Raw genomic sequence first — 20,579 nt, 5'->3', positions numbered from 1 at the left:
AAAAGAACATATTAGTATCATAATGAAATCGTTTTATATATTTATTGCTACTAAAATTAAAACGTGTGCATCTGGTTGGTGGGTGAATCTGCCAAATAATTAGGCTACGTTAATAACTAGAGGTCGACCAGTAGTGGATTTTATCGATAGCTACTTGGATGGATACTGGATACTGGTAAAACATATACAGTATTTCAAATACAATTTTTTAAATATGTCTCTGGCATTGTTCAAAAGGCTGTTCCAAATATTTTAATAGGTTTTCAGACCTCAGGCCGTAGTTTGGGAAACCCTGGTTTAGACTTGAGGCATTTAGACTCTAGCAATGAATAATGTAACACTGGTACGCTAGATTACAACTTAAGATAAATCAGCCTACAACTCAAGGGTTTTTTTTTTTTGTTTTGTTTTTAAACGAAGCAAAGTGGGACAGTTTTAGTTTTTCAGGAACAGGAAGGTCTTCACCCGTCGCTTAAAGAAAGCAAGGGACTCCACTGTTCGGGCATCTAGCATCTAGGGGAAGTTCATTCCACCACCTTGGTGCCAAAACAGAGAAGAGCCTTGAAGTATGCTTACCTCTAGAGCAATATATGGAGTTTTTTTTATTTAGCAACTGGGATCTGCTACCTAGACATCATCAGGCCCATCATATCAGATGTCAGGAGCCTCCTCCTTTGGTTTCCATGGTCCATTTTAAACATCACCAGTCTATAAGTTTTAGTTTTCTCTTCTAGAGAAGAAATTGTTGACGGCACAATCTTGGTCTTTGTTGGTAGGTTTTGGCTTTTGCACGGTTTTGCTTGTTTTGCCTGCACCTTGACTTGACCTTTATCTCATTCATACAGCTGTGCAGCTATGGGGTTTAGGGCCCTGTTTAGGGGCCTTGAAGTAGTAGCTCGGTGTGGCTTGTGGGATTTGAATTCTCAACCTTTGGCTCCAATCTACTCTTTCCATTATTTTGATTGGCATTACAGCTGCTTAAATTGATATTCTGGATTATTGATCAAATTTTTCCTGAGGAGAAGCATTTGGAATGCATTTTAAGTAGTGTTTGTTATAAATGACATACACCCGAATAAATGGGTTGGGTTGCGTTATGAAGGGCATCCAGAGTAAAACATGCGCCAAATCAAACATGCGGATCCCGAACAAGAATTTCATACCGGATCGGGTTACCAACGACTGCCACAGGTATCGTTAGCCAACAGGGTACCGGTGGAAATTGGGCTACTGTTGGCCGAAGGAGGAGAAGGAGAGGAGGAAGATGTCTACAGAGGCAGATGTAGAGGACAGGGGGGTGTGGTGATCCATTGGCGACCCCTAATGGGAGAAGCCAAAAGAAGAAGAAAAAGAAGATATATTATACAATTATTAATTAGTAATGCCCAAAGTGTATTTTTTCCAAAAATATGTGTTACAATTTTACATTATCAAGGTCATTTTTAGCTGTGAGTTACCAAACGGTGGGGGTGCAACCGAACAGGCTAAGAGCAACCCTGAATGACTGCAACATATAGATCTTGCTTTGTGGTACACTTTAGCATTGGGATGGTAACGTGAATGTCCGGTGTCACCGCTGGCACGTGTTTTATGTGAAATGGCTGTTCTTTCTCGTCAGCCTCTTATGCCAATGGATAAAGTGGGAGCAACCGACGACGGTGTGAGATTATTTGTGCTGACCTTGGCTCGGTGTACCATTAGTCTGGTTAAATGCAGAACCGATGAAGCGCCAGTGCCTCGGTGTGCCTGGCCACTGGCCATGGGATGCATATTGTAAATAACTTTAAACACATTTTGATTCTGTCGAAAAAAAATCATACTATTGTAGTCACAAGACTGAATGTTTGACAGATCATCGAACATCGGTCTTACCCTGAAAAACAGATTTGTCTGTGTACTTATATTTGTGTGTAGACCTCCTCTTTTATGATATCCATCTACTCTTGGCTGGACTTGTTGCCTTTTTTAAAGTCCCAAGAAGAGAGCGTGTATAAAAACTTTATAAATTGCGATTAAACGATTGGGTATGCGGAAAACCCCGTTGTTCTCTGAATCTGTAACAGCTCTGTCAAGCTTTATTTTGAGTCGAAAAACAGTCATCCAAAATCTAACTGGCTGTGGGATTCAAGGAAGCAAAGGGACACTGATAATGATCCAGTTCTGTGTTTGACGGCCTGCTCTGCGAGATAAATCAACACTGATGCGAATCGATTGTCATGTCCAAATGTCTGCTCTTTCCTTTTGAGCCCCCTGATACATATAGCAAAAGGGAAATTAAAGCAATACCAAGGCGAAAATCTTCCGGGGACTCAGACACATTACTTGGCATATTACTAACCGAACCTTTCATTACTTACTCTAAAGTGCTGCATTGTGAGTGACGCAGAGGAAAGTCCTTCGATGCTATTTAACCACTTTGGGTAGATTTTTACAACAAATATGCAAACTCTTACTAATAAATTCCTGCTTCTTAACCCAAAGTCTCAGCAATACACACACAGGGCACGGTGTCATCTCGCTTAAGTCGTTGACATCATTCAATTGAAAGCGGAAAATAAACCCTTGCCATTTCGCCAATAATTTCTTGGCTCGATCAACACCTCTTACCTGCAAGACATAATGCTGATTAAGGCTTGATTGCAGACAAGGGCTGTTATGCATTATTAATGAAGCCGGAATAATTGTTAAATTTTATGACATGGCGAGAAGGGGAAATTGGTTCCATGGTCAGCGTGAGGATTGATGACAATTCGTCCTGTACCAATGACACCAATAGTCTGGCATTAGTCATGGCGCTCCCATGGCTACAGCCACCTGTGACAGAGCTAATGATAGTCATTTTGTAGCATGACCATGCACTGGAATACATTTGTCGGGGCATAAAATGTTGATCCTTTTCCTCACAAGCCAAGACCAAGTGCTAGCAAAACATGGTTTTATACATACTATACTATATACACACTATATATATTTAATAAATATAACAAATAACAGCTGAATCTGAGATTATGTACTAGCATTACTGTACCATTAAACAAGTGTTTTCACAAATTCTTTATTATTTGTTTTAATAGAATGCAGGATCTCTCTTGGAAGGGAAAAAAATAGCTGTCTGCATTAATAATTACCCCTCTGTTGACCTACCAGGGGATTATGCATGCATTTGCCCCGAGGGATTGTCTTGCGAGTGCTGATGCAATCAGTGTCTGATTATTCCAATTTTCTTGTTACATAATGTTAATCTCAGCTACTTATTGGGGTACTAAGGTCCAGGCATACCAATGAAAAATGACCCAGTACATGCTTCTGAATTGAATGTGGAGGGAAAACCGAATGCTAGGAAATCTTTTCACTGCATTCTTAAAGGAATTACCCTCAATAAATATCCAGAACGAAAGTAGAAATGCACATTTTCAGGGTTTTATTGAGATGTTTACTCTGAGAGTATATATTTTGGCTGGTGTAAGAGGTGGGAACTCTGTGGTTCACACTGTGAATTGGAAGGTCCTGAGTTCAAATCCCAGCACCACCAAATTACCGCTCATCTGCTTAGTTGGTAGTTTCTCTGGAAGTGGGTGTACACCAAATGCTATAAATTTTAATTTCTGTTATTTATATCCTGACAATTACCTCTCAATTTCTGTTACAAAATCGCATGTTTGGGACACTTGTTCAGAGGTTCGTCAAAAAGGAATATTTTTCGGAGCCACCCTCCATTCACAAACCACACTCCTGCTTTCAAAGAGATGCTATTCTGCTTAGCAGGTAGTTACAAGGAGTTACAATTGCATTCCTGTCAGCTCAAGCACGGCCATTCTCCTCTGACTTTTTTCACATCTCCAAACAAAGCACACAACTAGATTGGATTATTTTGGACGACTCTTTTGGGACAATAGAACCAATGTTCAATGGGGAGACAAGCCAAAATTGAAACCATTTAAAGGGTGCAAATCTCCCTATTTTTTTTTAGATGAACTAACGCTAGAGTGTAATTGGATGATGCAGCAGGATGAATATGCGAAACAGTTGTAACAGCTGAAATGCCTTTGAAGCAATTTCACTTGTAAAAAAAGACGTTTTTGGAGAGGCCTAGTCAAATAGAGAAGTTGGCAGAAAGAGATGTTTATTCCCAATCGCTGTAGAAGTAAAGCAGTTGTTGCAAAGAAGAGTGGGTCAAGATCCTTCACAGAGAATGAACAGGATTCACATTCATTTACATCACGCATTCATTTGAAGTTAATGCCACTTAATCCAGATATTAGCCTATTGTAATTATAAATGATTAGTCGGATCAATGATGTTAATGCCTTAAAATGCTACAGTATAATTAGGTATTCCCAAAAGTATGTGAACACCAGACCATCACATTCCTTCCGGAACCATGGACTTTTACAGGCAGTTTGCTGTTATAATAAACTCAACTTTTTAGCTGAGATCATCACGGAAGCCCTTCTGTGCAGTCAGTATTTCAGTTATCCCAGTGAATTTGAGGTCACAGCTCGGGGAACTCGAGTTGAAAACACACACACCGGGAGAAGGACCCGCCTGCACCACAACACTCATCCCACCCTGCACTGAACCATGCTCCCTCCCATCCTCAACCAGTGATGGATTGCTCCCATCTTTAATGTTACAAGAAAGACCTGCTTTAGAAATCTGGCACCAAGGCGCTGGAAAGAACTTTCGCTTGATATCCGACCAGCTGAATCACTAGTCGTTGCTTTTTATCGGTACTTCATTTCACACTTTTTATTACGATATTAGACAAATAGTATTAGTATGTGATAATTATTGATAGAAACTTAATGCGCTCTGAATAAATTTGTCTCCCCAATGCCATGAATGTAATTGTAAACAGGGTTAGTTCTAGTTTTCAGGGGAATTGTAACACAAAATGTCTATTCATTACAGTTGTCATTGTTGAGGTGCTGTTTAGTGAAAGATGCTTAAATGCAAAACTGTAGATATTAATTACAGTCCAAATCCAGTCTTATAGTTCTTTAATTGCATAGTCACTTAGGGGTGTAACGGCACATGTACTCGTACCGGACTTTTCCGTTTCGTTGCACGTGTATGTGCAGAAATCTGAATTCCCTCATCAAGGGAATTGCGGCCCACCACTCATCAAGTGGTGGGCCGCAAGTTTGTGTCTCTGTGGCTACTCACTCTGTACTGTAAATACGATTTGTAGTGCGCCAAAATACGATTTGTGGTGCATTGAAAAAACTCAAGATTTTTGTGCGTGCGTAAAATCGCTAGCGCTTCCTGCTATCACCAACACCAGCAATATGGATTCTTTCTGATGTAATTTCTTTTAAAAGGAGAAAATCCTGACATTTCCGCATATCGAGGGAGTGAATTAATGAAGGACGGAAGGAATGAAGACATTAAAGTCTGCTGAAATAAGTAGAACAGTTAAATAGATCATATCTTTAGAAAATTAAATATTAAATGTAAAACACACTCACACTAATGGGGATTGGAAGCGCAGTGTTTTAGGCATTAGGTTACTGAGTCCTACTAAGATTGGGATTCAAGTCCCTGTATTGCCAAGTCCCAGGTTCTAAAAACAAGCTAGGATATACAATTAAAGAAAGAATTTCATTGTGCTTTAATGTATATGCAACAAATAGGGTCTATACTTTTCTACACACACTTATATGCTCATCTGTATTACACTAATGGGGTCGAACAAATCTAAGCTATTTAATTTCCTTTTTTTTTCCATTTATTAAAAAAAAAAATAAATTGGCAATCTAATCGATTATTGAATTTTGTTTTTAAGTGTAGTTATTTTGGGTTATTTTTACATATTTAATTTTTTTTTAGTAAATATTAATTTATATATTATTTAACCAAGCAGGCATTTTATTTAAAATTGTTTTTAAAATGTAAACTGTTAATAAACTGAGTTAGTCAAAAACAACAAGCAAATTTTATGTTTCGCATTTCTACCAATGACACCCCTAATAGAAGTTGTTAGTGTTTAGTGGCTTTCCGTAAAAGAAAAAAATGCTTGATCCTGAATCTTCCTACAAGCTTCTTAAAATACACTGCCAATTACCTCCCATGCCTGAACTGGTGTAAGTCAGGCACAGCCTCATTCAAACACTCTTTTTCAGTTCAGTCCACAGATTTGTTATGGGATTCAGGTCAGGACTTTGTGATGGCCACTCTGATAAGTTCGCTTTGCTGTTCTCAAGCGATTCTGTACAAATTTGAAAGTTTGGACCATTGTCCTTCTGGAAAACCGAGTTGAGAACAAGTTTTTAATTGTCTCCCTCTACTCCTTGATCTGCTGCTCCAGTATATCTAACTAATCCTTTCTCATGATGGCAGCTTTCTTTATAAAACTACACCAGACGCTTTTTCTGAAAACATCTCCACAACGTGATCTTGCCATACCAACCCCTTACAGCTGGGCTGGTCTTTTTTCAAATAACACTTCAATTCATTTTTAGTTGTATAGCGCTTTTAACAATGAACATTGTCTCAAAGCAGCTTTACACAGATAATGTGGTGAATAAAAGTGAAGATGTTCTTTATAAGTATAAGTTTGTCCCTGATGAGCGAGCCGGTGGCGACTGTGGCAAGGAAAAACTCCCCGAGATGGCATAAGGAAGAAACCTTGAGAGGAACCAGACTTAAGAGGGAACCCATCCTTATCTGGGTTGCACCGAATGTCCATTTATAGCAGATATAAGATATTGCGGGGTACAGTGATGATGATCAGAATCGAAAAGTAGTCCTTAACTACAGTCCAATCCATTCTCAAAAAAGCCCGTTCTTACTCCGGAATTTCATGGAACCACCCAAGGCGTTGATGAGAAACCGTCCCAAGCTGCACAGAGTGGCCTCCAGTCGAAGAGAACACTATCCAGAGGCAGGCCTGGACGAAGTGGGAAGATCCACGGAGGGGCAACTATTCAACTATTCTATTTTGCTGGATTGACAGTATTTATGTTTGACTTCCTGCAGGTGCTTTATGTTGTAGTCAAATAAATTGTCATTTGAAAACATGATAAATCTGCAAGGACAAAATATATGTAATAGGTTGCAAGTGCACTTTTCCTGCTGACAATATCTTGTTTAAACTCCCCACATGTTCTCTTTAAAAGACAAAAGGTGAATATTACCTTGCCACTGGTGCCATTAGTGCCTCCGGCTTGTTTGCTCATTACGGGTCTAAATCTACATCTGAATTTCTGTAAAAATGCTTTGAGAAAGTGTCTTTCGTTTAAAAAGCAATGCGATGTGAAGTGCCGTACAGGGATCTCTGGGAGGTTTGCAATGCAAAGCTAGGGGCTCTGTGATTGACCGGTTAATTAAGTAATGAATTGATTTTTATGGTTTAGATAACAGATCTTATATCTAGAAATATTAAAGATATATTTGATTTTACTCTAAAGTAAAAAAAAAAAAAAAAACAAGCACTTATATTACATTTTTAGTAAGAAAAGTGTAATAATCCATAATGAAAAAGCAATAAGGCTTCAAAGAAGTAGTCCAAATATGAATGTACGCATTTCAATAGTAATATTTGAATATTCAAATAATTAATTTTTATTTGTAGAGCGATTTTAACAATGCACACTGTCTCAAAGCAGCTTTAAATAGATTATAAAGTATAAAAGAATGTAGAAGTTTAGTGCCTATAATTTTGAGCCAGTGGCAATTGCGGCAAGGAAAAACTCCCCGAGAAAGAAACCTTCAGAGGAACCAGACTCAGAAGGGAAACCATCCTCATCTGGCTGGCACAGATCGTCCATTTATTACAGTTCCATCATTGTTGAAGTGTACTGTTCATGCAACCTTTTGGTCCTCAGCCATTGTAGTAGCCAGATGATATCTATTCCAATCCAAATCAATCCGCGGAGTTGTTGCATTTCTCAGCAACTTCATGGATCTTTGGGCAATATTTACTTTTTTTTTATATTTGTCTGAAGTCAGAGGGTTTATTTAACAGTTCAAAAGGCCCACAAGTGCAAAAAGTGCAAAAACGAGGACATCAAAGATTTATTACAGTGCAGCAGAGGCAACACTTTATGGGTTAAAAAAAACAAGTACCTTGGACAACTCCTGATCAAAAATATGTTTCCTGGACAAAAACCCTAATTGTAATGTAAATGGAGATTTTCTTTTAAACACAATCTGAGTATTAGTACTGGGTATCACCCAAATGCCCAGGTGATGCTATTGTTAAGCCGGTCTGTAAATGGTAATCATGGTCTACACCTTTGTTTGTGATTGATATTGACATATGATCTAACTGACTATGCATTTTATATTTAACTAGTGTTTGTATTTATGTGATTGTACTTACATAGTATAGTATAGTATAGTATAGTATAGTATAGTATAGTATAGTATAGTATAGTATAGTATAGTATAGTATATATGAGATTGTATCAAAATATTTTGAGACTAATGGTAACTGGTGCTATTTTGACCATGTGTTACCACATTTGCGATTTCATCATAAGCATCAAGTTATAAGTAGGTGAAACCATGAAATTTTGCATGGAATTGGCCAAGTCTTCTACAGAGACATTTGATATACAGCGAGGTTGCTAAAAATCGTGCAAGGTGTTTCGAGCAGCACTGCAAGAGTGGAGGAACATCACCAGAAGGTGACGTAAGACCAAAAGCTTCAACGAGAACCCCAGAAAACGAGAACGAGAACGAGAACGAAAACGAAAACGAGAACCCCAGAAAACCCCAGAAAATGTTGAAACCGTACGCCAAATTTGTGTATGATGATCGTCAGAGAACAATCAGCATGATCTCACTTTAGCAGCCACCCTACTCGCCAAATTCGGCTGCCGAAGACTTCGACCTCTTCCCGAAGATAAATGTCGAGCTCAAAGGCCATCGTTTTGACACTATTGCGGACATTTAGCGCAAAACACAGAAGGTGCTTGACACACTACGAAAAGTAGACTTCCGGGACACATTCCAGAAGAATGAGAAAAAAAATTTACTTGCTTGTAAAAGAGCAAGTCTCAAAACCTTTTAATACCATATATATATATATATATATATATATATATATATATGTGTATATGCGTATTTATAAAAATTTTATTTTATATTCCCAGTTTTCTTTTATAGTTTTAATCTTTTTATGCGCAAGTCCTTGTACATGCAACCCATGATTCTTGGCAATAAAGATCATTCTGCTCTACTCATATTTTATGGCCGAGAAGAGATGATGGCATCGTTTGTGGGCGGTGGTAGCTCAAAGGTTAAGAGATTGGACTTTGGCTCAGAAGGTCACAAGTTCAAATCCCAGCGCCACTAATCTGCCACTGCCGGGCCCTTGAGCAAGGCCCTTTAACCCTCAGACGCTTTGTATAAGACGTCTGCCAAATGCCATAAACGTTTTCTCAGCAGTTATATTCCAATCTATTGTGGAACTCATATATATGTAAATGTTAATGTTTGTCTTCTTTATACAGTTGTATTGTTTCAGCTACTACTGAATGCTGAAATGGTATATTTGTATACTCAGCAGTTTGTAAGTAAATATCTTTTAAGTATGGAACATCAGACACATGCCATTACATGTACATTAAGACGCAATGAGAAGGAACAAACTCCTCATTAAACTGTGTAACTAACTGATATGTCTAACTCTAACACACTGTAAGTGGAGTCTAAGTGTAGAAGCTAAAATGACACTACTCGAAATGTTGCTAAGCTCTTTGTTGTACATTATTTTGTTTTGTTTTTGTGCTAAATTGTATGCAAAATCAGTACGAGTGTAAGAATGAGGCTGTAAACATTGGCTGTGATTTCCATGCTGCAGTAGTGAAGCTTGTCTGTTCCTTTCAGATAAGAACTGCTCTGCAGAGGTTGCTGACTGCACGTTTCTGAAGAAACCAGGTGAAAACAATGCTGTTTGTTACATCGAGAATGGAGATTTCTATTGCAGGTGTCCACCAGGTAATACATGTGGGGTTTTTTTTTATTTATTATGTCAGGCCTCAGTACAATTAGTTCATATTTAAACTTACACTATGGTTAGGCTAAATACATGATTCTGATTGGCTGGAAGTTGTGTGTTTGAACTGTTGAACATCCAGTTTACATTGATTTTAATTGTTATGATAAATGAATGTGTTTACTTTCTAAAGTGAGATCTTTCCTGGACATTGATTTTGCAGAGCTAAATTTAATATATATTTTTTTATTTGTGTGTTTCATTTAAATAAGACTGTGATTTTGATGAATTTGGTGAATTTGAGTAGAATATGTTAGAATATGACAAATAACAAAAAACTGCACAAGGAGTCAAACCAATAGCTATTAGAGAATAATAATGATCTCACGCACACACAGACACATAATCTCCCTCTCTCTCTTTCTCTCTCTTCCACTCCTCTCTGTCTCCATCACCTCTTTGCACACCCCTCCCATTATCTCTCTTTTTCTCCTTCCTCTTATCAATGATTTGCCTGCTGTATCATCACCTCTTTGCCCCCCTCTCTTCATCTCTCTTTCTCCTTATTTTGCTCTCTTCACCCTCCTCTCTCTGTTTTTCTCTTCATCTCCCCCATCCCATAACCCCACCTTTCTCTCACTTTCTCTCACGTTCTCTCTCTCTCTCTCTCTCTCTCTCTCTCTCTCTCTCTCTCTCTCTCTCTCTCTCTCTCGATTGAAATTTTTTTTTCTGACATTTTTTTTTGACCCATGTTATAGAACAGCCCAAAGAAATAAAAGATAATTATTGAATTTTTTAATTGGACAAACTTAAAGAATTTATATTACTAGGAAAAACAGATAGAAGTTAAAAAAGTACAAATTGTGTTGCAATTCTTAGTGAAAGGTTGAGTACTGCATGATTTAAAGTTTTATAAAACTTAAAAAAAAACGATGCCCGATTCCCAGTTTCCTGTACGGAAAAAGGCTCCTTGGAAATTAAGATCTTTAAACACACAGAGGACAACAAAATCACATTTTTCTATTAAGAACAAGCAATTTGTTGAGTTCATGAATAAGGTGTTCATTGATGAAGAAAACAGCTGTGTAGGCTAACTTGGAACCTCAACATCTAAACCTCAAGACTCAATAACAGAGAACTGAATCACTTTAACACTCTGTCGCACTCTAGATAGAAAAGGTAGAGATGAAACAGTGTTTTGTCACCTTAATAAAATGGATCTTTGATTAAGATCACACAGAGCTGGCCACACTATTGACAGGGGGAAAAGAAAAAGAAAGAAAGGTGCTTTATACTTGTCACATGTACTTTACAGCATGGGGAAATTCTTTCTTCGCATATCCCAGCAATGTTAGGATCTCAGGGGTCAGCCATGATACAGTGCCCCTGGAGCACTTAGGGGAGGTCCTTACTTAGGTTTAAGGGCCTTGTTTAGGGGCCCCAAGAGTGGCAGATTAGCAATAGTGTGGCTTGAACACCGACCTTCCGATCAGTAACCCAGAGCCTACTGGTACCTTCCAATATTCTGTGTGTATCACCCGCACAAGCTAGGTCAAATCGGAGTTGTGTTCCACTGCAGCGCCATGCACCTTGGTGTAATCAATAATATATTGCATTTGATGTATTTTCGAGGGAAACATATTTGCTGTCACTGCAGATATGGAACCGATGTTTCAAAGTTTCTTTCTGAGGGAAGACCACAAAAACCTTCTCAGATTCTTATGGTTTTTATGGTATAAGAACAATGACCACACATATGAGGGTGTTGATATCGAATGCGAGCCCACATATTTTTCAACAGCCCCTCTCCAGCATTAGCAGCCAATGTTCTTAGATAATCCACTCTGCATGGAGAAGACGAATTCAGCCATGATGAAAGGAGATTATATTTAGAGTTTTATGTACAGTAGATGATGGTCTCATATCCCTGCCCTCTGTAACCGATATGTCTGCCATCCCAAAGAAACAAGAGGTACTGTATGCTTGCTATGTCCAACTTACACCTCTGCAAGATTGCATCCAACTTTGCAACTGTCCAGCAGTCAGTCAAGCAAATCCATCTACTTAGTATGCCGAAGATTTAAAGGATCTTGATTAAGACTTGGATTATCCTCCAGTGCAGCACAGTCTAGGATTGAACTGGAATCTGAGTAGTGATATTACAGCTTCTGTATTGCCAACACCAAAAAGCGATTCACACACAGAGGTGTTCTTGCCACTGTAAACGTTTCTTCGATCCACTTTGACTAATAGCACCAGGGAAAGTTCCTTCTGCGAGAACTTACACTCAATACTATGAGTGGCTGCATTCTCCAGTGGAGACTTCTTATAACCTGGTGGACCCAGAGTCTGATACAGAAATGTGATCCTCTTCACGGCATGCAGCAACTCAAACCTGGGCTCTCAGCGATTTGAAAGGTTCTCAACATGGCAGTCCCTCATAAGGGCCATGACCTTTCTGATCCACATTGTCAAGACCATCAGAGCCAAGATTAAAAACAAAACATGGAATGTAGAGGTTGGCATCAATTTATAAAAGCCCACTCACATGATAATCTGTCAAAGGCAAAACAAGTTACTGTTATAGGTGCCCAAAGTAAAGCATATTGAACTAAGATAGCTTGTTTTAAGAATGTCTCTGCCTTTTCATATAAGAAAGTTGGATCCTGCCCTTGACAGTGAAGGACCCCTTAGAGTGGGGGGCCGGCTTCATGATTCAACACCTACAGCAGATGAGACCCTCTCACTCTTTTCATCAACAACTGCCATGAGAGACTTGAACACCAAGGATGTGTCTGCAGAGAGGGTGCTATATGCTTAGATAGCATCTGGATTGTTAGAGCCAATAGGTGTGTTGCGAGACGTCTGCATAAGTATGTAACATGCAAGAAGCTCAGAGGTCAAACACCCATGCAGAAAATGGCTGGTCTTCTATCAGTTCGGCTGAGCAATGTAAGCATTGATGTATTTGGCCCTTGAATTATCTCTACTTGACGCATCCATGGTGGCACTGTCAACAACAAGACACTTATTGCGGCAATGGGCACATCAAGCTTCCTAACCATTTTCCGTTGCTTTTTGCCATTTAGGGCCCTGTCAGGCTGATCTTCTCTGATTGTTGCACAAATTTCAAGGAGGCCTGCAAAGAGCTGAAAGTACTTTTACAAAATGACAAGGATGTTGGGTACATATCTAGATTCTTCAACAAATAAGGCTGTGCAAGGATCCTTGATCCATGCCATTCCTCTCAAATGGGGGAGATTGTAAAAGAATGATTGGGATCTCTAGGAAGATCATTGGATTCCATGCTATCATAGATTCAGCCTTCTCATCTTAATCATGAGGTGCTGTCTAGTCTCAGGGCAGAGGTACTTCTGCTCAAATCAATGACTGACTTCTGATATCCACAGATGCGAATGCTCCATTATTTCTTACCCTAACTATGACTCCAACTCAAATTCTGTAGTCCACATCCTCCTCTAGGGAGCTTAGTTGATGCAGATCTACAGTGGCAGCTATGGAGAAGAGTCCTTCAAAAGAGATGGAGGCATGAGTATCTTTCTACACTCCAGACTTGCTCTAAATGGCAAATCCCAATATCAAGAATGAGGGCATAGTGCTACTTCTGGAGGGATAGTGCTGGGTTCTGGAGGAACGTTGTTTCATTTCACTGTGTACTGCATCAGCTATATATGGTTGAAATGACAATACAAGCTTCTTGACTTGACTTCTTGACTTGACTTCCTGATACGTAGGTAGAGCAAAACCATTGACCTATGGTTTTGGTCATAGAAATGTTTCCTGGAAGTGATGTAAAGTTAAGAAGTTAGAGCTGAAAATCACCAGAGGAGGGACCTCTAGAAACTGTGGATCCCTATCACTCAGGTGGTTGGGCTCATGTCCACTTAGGATTTTAGCAATTTCTTTTCTTAGTCAATGGTGTTCTTGTGTCAGTGTGGACTGTGAAAATAAAAAGTTAATAAATAATGCAGGTTGAAACACCTTATGTTTTGCTCATGCAATACAGGGACGTAAGCATTTTTAGACATTTCAGTGGGGATAAGCAACTTTTGGGAAATGATTGAAAATAATATTGTGGACGCAGATCATTTTTAGAGGTAGACGTAGACCCAGCCTCAGGCTTAAATAGTAGTATTTTGTTTAATACTTGGCAGGGGGTGTAATGTTACATGCATTTGTTTTGTTTAAGTTTGTTGGCGCCCTCTGCAGATTGTTTAGATGATATAACTTATTCTTGTTCATTTGGATGATCCTAGGTATATTGTAAGTCACATGACCTTAGTCACTTGATCAGTTCTACCATTTTTTTGTAAAACAAGCTAAAGAACAGCACATCTTGTGTCTTGGATTTCATCCTGCTTCATCAGTCTGTGTAAACCTTCCAGTAGCTTTGCTTGTGAGTTTATTAGTTCATCTGGGTGTAAAGAAATGATTTTTGCTCATATTTACATGTATTTCATATTATTTACATGCTTTAGGTAACTGTATTATTTACAGATTCACACTACTATCACTGCAACAATTCAGTTAAAGGAAAGTATTGTATCTTCATTAAACATCACTTCCTTGATGTTAACTTCACATCTATAGGATTGCATGAAAAAGTATAGTGACATTGTGTGGTTATACCAAAAATCAGCATGGATTAAGTATAGCAACTATAAACATCCATTCGCTCGTTATCTCTCTCTCTCTCTCTTTTTTTTAAATAAAAAAGAAATAAGTAAAAAAAAAAAAAAGCTAAGAAGCTGCACACAATCCTTTGTCCTAAAAACATCCCTATGGCAGAAAATTTGACAAAGCGTTACAAAACTCTACTTTCTCTTATTATGTATGTAGATCAGCCTTTCTTTTCTTTTATAGGAAAAAATGCAGCCGACAGCATGTTAAAACAGAAAGCAAAGAAAGACCTGAAAAATCTCCTGTGGTAGAAAATTTGCTATAAAGAGTGGACGTTGAAGGTTGGGGTTTTAATAAATAGCTATTATATGTTTTGTCTTTGGGAACAAAACACTTGAACCATTTTCCTCATTATCTTCAATGCACCAGCTGCCCATCACATGTACATTATATGGACAATCATCTTAGATGTTCCACTAGATTTTGGTATGTGCTTATAGACATTCGTTCTCTTTTCCCCGACAAGGGTGTTAGAAAATTCAGATACTGATGTAGGTGAGGTGAGGAGGTCTAAGGTGTAATTAGCGTTCCAGTTTATACCATAAGAGTTCAGTGTCAGAACCCTGCTCAAATCAAGGGAAAGTTTCATGCCAACACATCCAACGACATCCTATACAACTGTGTGCCCCCAGCTTGGTAACTCTAATTTGTTGTAACAGATGGAAGAAGAACCACCTATGGCTGAAAAAGTCACACGACTGAATATTTTTGTAGTGTATATCTGGTTCGTCCTAAATCGTTGCCCCACAGCTTTTAGTGCTGAATTGTATAGGATGTATTTACTGTACATGCTGTAGCTTTGCATATTTTCCCAATATTCCCAATGTTTCTGCATGGTAATGTTCCTGGGACTACAGCAAGCTCCATATTCAATCAAGCAATCAGTCAGAATACTTTATTGATCCTTTAGGGTAAATGTTGGGTTGCAGTTGCCCACAGAAAAGATTCAAGTAAAACAAACAACAACAAAAAAATGTAAATAATCGTTATATTAGGTGATTGGAAATGTATTGCAGAATGCATTGAAAATTGTAGCAGCAGTAAAAGATGGCAGGAAGATGCTAGTAATTGTTATACAAGTAATTGCATGTGTATCTATTGTTATTGCGCATAATTGCCCGAGATATTAACCTTATATAAGTGTGGCATGAAAGCTATATTAATATTAGCTTTATTGTGGACCAGCTTTTTAATGCTCGGAGGGAGAAGCAAATCAGCCACGAAGACGTTTGACACGACGTGCGTTTGAAATGCCGCGATGCTGCAACGAGTCGTTCGAGGTGTTTTGAATGGCTTTAAGAGCGGAAGAACATCTCTGGAAGTCGGCAAAAGTAAGGAAGACCTTCAACGAGGTCAACCCTTCGAAAATGGCGAAACCGTTTGGCAACTTGGGCATGATGATTGTCGATAAACAATCTAGAAGATCTCACTTCTGCACCCACCCTAGTCGCCAGATGGCGAAAATTTTAAAAAGTCTTGAAGGTTGCTGTTTTGACACCAATGCAGTGATCCAGTGCAAAACCACAGAAGGTGCTTGACACGCTTCAATAAAAAAATGTCACATTTCATGGGACACATTTCAGAAGTTGCAGGAATGCTGGAATCGGTGTATTGTTGTGGACACATTAGATAATAAAAGTACTTTTTTTGGCAGAACTTATCTGTAATGCATCGTGGCTGTATGAGTCTGTCACTGAACATTCTCCTCAGACTGAACAGTGCTTTACAGTATGTAGTGGGTGGAAGGAGTTGTCTAAGATGGACTGTACTTTGGACAGCATCTTCGTTTCAAACACTATCGTCAGGGAGTCCAGCTCTGCATAAGGACATGACGGCATGGTGTGTGAAGGCTGAAGTGTAAGAACTTGAATGTCCTCACCCGAAACCCCAACACTTTTAGGTTGACCAAACACTGACAGGACCTCTACACCTCTTTGCCAGTAGTGCGTGACCTTACTTATGCTCTCTTGGCTCAGTGGGCAAAGAAGGATTTGAAATTGTTTGTTCAACCAGCACGTATGAATGTGATTGTACAGTGAGTATGGCAACCGAGTAATGATCAAAATAATGTTCAAATTTGAGCATCACGAAGCTGGGCCCTTGAGCAAAGCGTCCTAATGCCGTCGAAAGCTTAATAGTTTTCTAACTGCTTTTTGAACATGAGAGAAAAATAATAGGGTGAGAAAATTGAAAACTTCAAACTAGTATCCGATTCGAAAACCCAACAGTGCTGTGTGGTTTCAATAATGAAAGTCTATTCGTCTGGTCTTATCCATCAATTTGTTTTATTTGCGTTTAATATCCAAATTTGTTTCCGCAGTTCTCCCCTCAAACCCTGTTTTTGACCACCGTGGATTCCCGGAGCTGTTCACAATTCGCACTTATTTTGTGTTAATCCAATTTGTGTATCCCACAGAGCAGCGCCGGCATCGTGCTGAAGTTAAAACCTCGTTTGAGAAACACAGCGGTGTAACTGAGAATTATTTGCTTAAAAACAAAATGTACTCTTGCAGCCCTCGACATTTCCCTTGCATAGCATTTTAATAGTCCTCCGCCTCATTCATCAGTTTGATTATGCTTTTGGCTCGACGTAGGTAAATGCATAAAGTATCAGTAATGGAATCCTTCCAAAAGCCGAGGATGCAAAAGTGATAGGAGGACTACGGAAAATGGCAAGCTCCAAAAAAAGCAAACATCACCTGTAAATGCTAATCTGACTCAGATGGGTGAAAGCTTTTAGGTTCTGGTTACTGTTTGGAATTATAATAATACATACAAACCCACACTCTGTCATTATTTATTAGCATTTTTTAGAGAAGTCTTTTTTAAAGCCTAGAGATATGGCGTTGCCTCGCACAGTATAAAGGAGTTGCTTCACTGTGCTTAAAAAACCAATGTCCTATACATATGCTGCATGAGAACATATTGTATGTGACGAGCCACAAAGCAGTTTTTAGCTTTATCCCCTGCGAGACACCGTGTGAATGGATTTTTGCCGCTATGGAGCAATGTGTGCATTTCTTCTCGGGCTTGAACTCACAAATTTGCCTTATAAGCGTATCTGATGAAAATGTATTCTCACTTGCCGTGCATCATCCAACCATCAGAGCTGCCTCTAATCCGTTTCTTTGACAAAACAAAATTAATAGTTTCTGAAACGACCTGAATATTTGTGCATGTTTTCTGGTGGTAGCTTATTGGTTAACGCATTGGACTTTGGATCCAAAGGTTGTGAGTTCAAATCTTCTCTGAGCCCCTGAGCAAGGCCCTTAACCACTTAAATAAGTATAAACAAGAACAATGTAAGTCACTTTGCATAAAACGTCTGCCAAATGCCGTTAAGGTTTTCAGCCGAATAGCCTTTATGATTATGGATTGGGTTGGTTCCCTGACCGGGGCCTGGGTTCGATCAGCGGTCAGGGAACCAACCCCAGCCAATAGGGTTGCACAAGCCTTAGTGCCAGTCCCAAGCCCGGATAAATCGGGAGGGTTGTGTTAGGAAGGGCATTCAGCGTAAAAACGTGCCAAATCAAACATCTGGATGGCCCGCTGTGGCGCCCCCTAACGGGAGAAGCCCGAAAGACATTTTTAGCCTTTATAATTATGAATCTTCTGGTTATACAATTGCACTTTTGACCATAGAGTACCCAGTTAAAGGTTTATAATCACACTATCCAGTGGTTTCTTCCTCATCAAATTTTTCTTTGCCTTTGCTTTACTAATTTTGACTAATCCTTAGGGATAAATTGATATATTTATAATGTTTCAATGTTTGTGATACCGTGCATTATTAAAAACCCTCGACAAATACAATGGAATGAAATAAGTAGTACTGAATCGGTAGTATCATCTTTTTACTATTGATTTAATGATAATTGGCTTCAAAAACCAGCTTTAGATTTCCATCAGTCCATTGTGCTTTTGGTGTATGTGCTTTTGATCAGTACCTCTACTTTTTTGTGAGCCTTCTGCCCTTTTGTTCGTGTGTGGTCAGATAATCATAGCCACACCGTGCTACAAGATCTAGACCTCATTTATTTCTATTCTTTCAGGGTTAACTGGACGATTTTGCGAGATCGACATCGACGACTGTGCGAGCGAGCCTTGCGGGGCGGTCAGCATCTGTGAAGACGGCATCGCCGCCTACCGCTGTTTCTGCGCACCTGGATTTATCGGTACCTTAACAGCTATAGATTAGCTGGGTTTCTTTCCTGTGTTATCTTAGTCCCTCCAATCTATAGGGGAAATGTCTATAATGGGGAATCTATCCATCCCCTGACTTAGAGCTTAAGAAGTGTTTTGTCTTGTAAGACTAAAGTCTGCCTGAAGGAGTAACTGTACACTAATGATAAAACTTTATTAACATTATGATTTATCCATTTATAAACATTGTCCTTGCTTTGGAAAATTGAAATACCGAATTATATTACTCCTTATATTTAGCATCGTGATGTTATTAAAGTCTGTCATTTATTAGAATGTCATTCATTTTTGAAACCTAAAGTGTTTTATTGTCATGGTATATTGGAAATGGTTTGATTATTCAGCTACTTTAATTACAAATAAGCCTCATTTTCTGTAAATCGAGTCCACATTCTGATGAAAGGCTCCGGTTCTTTATTTTGCCCCAGGTAATTACTGTGAGATTGAAGTAAACGAGTGTCTTAGTCATCCTTGTCAAAACGGAGCCTCCTGCTTGGACAAACTCGACTCCTTCAGCTGCATCTGTCCAGATGGACTCTCAGGTAATTCTACACAGTATGACTTCTCCTAATTTGCTTTCAACTTTATAACTTTCACTTTAGAATTTGTATGCGAAGCTTCTCAGTCATCCAGGAGCGGTTATTTGGTTAAATCATGGACTTAACTGGACTTCTATCTGGTTGGATCAAACGATTTCACTACTCATGTGAGCAATTTCTTGTGTCTTCAGTTTACTTAAGACCTTCTGAAGACACAAAGTCTGTTAACACAAAAGCACATGATATTTTTATTAACTCAAATGCAGAGTGTTTCAAAGCAGCTTTACAGAGCCAAACCGGTTATTAAGTTGTATACATTCTTTTATAAATGTTGTTCTCCCTGACTTCATGAGGAATAAACCTTCCTCATGAACCAGACTTAAAATGGATCCCGTCTTCATTCTGAACACCGAATGTCCATTCATTACAGTTCCATCATTGTTGAGGTTTACTGTTCAGTGATGGGCGCTGTTCATCTAACCTGTGGTTCTGAACCATTGTATTAAACTGTTCATCCCTAATGAGTGAAGGGTTTCATGGTGGTCTAGTGGTTAGGATGCAGCGCTGCGGCCCGGGTTCGATCCCCGGTCAGGGAACCAACCCCAGCCCCTCTTAGTGCCGGTCCCAAGCCCGGATAAATGGGGAGGGTTGCGTTAGGAAGGGCTTTCATTGTAAAAACGTGCCAAATCGAACGTGCGGATCATGAATACAGATAATCCGCTAATGAGTGAAGACGATAACGATATTGTCTCAATGCAGTTTGTCTCAATGCAGTTTTTTTTTTTATAAAAGAATGTATACGTTTGTTTCTTATAATTGTAAGTTTGTCTCTAATGATTAAATCAGTGGTGACTGTGGAAAGAAAAAACTCCCTTAGATAGCATGAGGAAAAAACCTTTAAGATAAGATATTTGAGACCTTTATTCGTCCCACAGTGGGGAAATTTGTGTTAGAGCAGCAAAAAAAAAAAAATGTGCAAATATATATAAAAAAAAATAGAGACATAATACAAGTATATATCAGTGTATAAATACAAAAGAAAAGGAAATAATAAAAAAAAAAATGGTTAGAGAAATCAGACTCAAAAGGGAACCCATCCTGAATGTCAATTCTTTACAGTTCTATCATTACCGGTATGCAGTGTTTGGTGCTCAAATACAACCAGTGATCCTGAGCCAGTGTAGTAGATTGTT

The 20,579-nt window shown here is 38.9% G+C and overlaps 1 protein-coding gene across 2 annotated transcripts in view; it reads left to right on the top strand.

The window, feature by feature from the left end:
- Window positions 1-20,579, top strand: part of eys (eyes shut homolog) — a 307,099-nt gene that overhangs the window by 19,947 nt on the left and 266,573 nt on the right. The window contains exons 2-4 of one of the 2 annotated variants that reach the window (XM_083532265.1): window positions 9,835-9,945; window positions 18,697-18,819; window positions 19,276-19,389. In XM_083532265.1, coding sequence (XP_083388391.1) covers window positions 9,835-9,945; window positions 18,697-18,819; window positions 19,276-19,389 — 348 coding nt within the window. Of the gene's footprint in view, window positions 1-9,834; window positions 9,946-14,241; window positions 14,361-18,696; window positions 18,820-19,275; window positions 19,390-20,579 lie in introns of those variants that run through there. The other variant, XM_083532266.1, reaches the window with a different exon arrangement.

Source organism: Silurus aristotelis (assembly GCF_946808225.1).
Source record: "Silurus aristotelis genome assembly, chromosome: 27".
Lineage (NCBI taxonomy): Eukaryota > Metazoa > Chordata > Actinopteri > Siluriformes > Siluridae > Silurus > Silurus aristotelis.
This window is presented reverse-complemented; position numbering and strand designations above follow the sequence as displayed.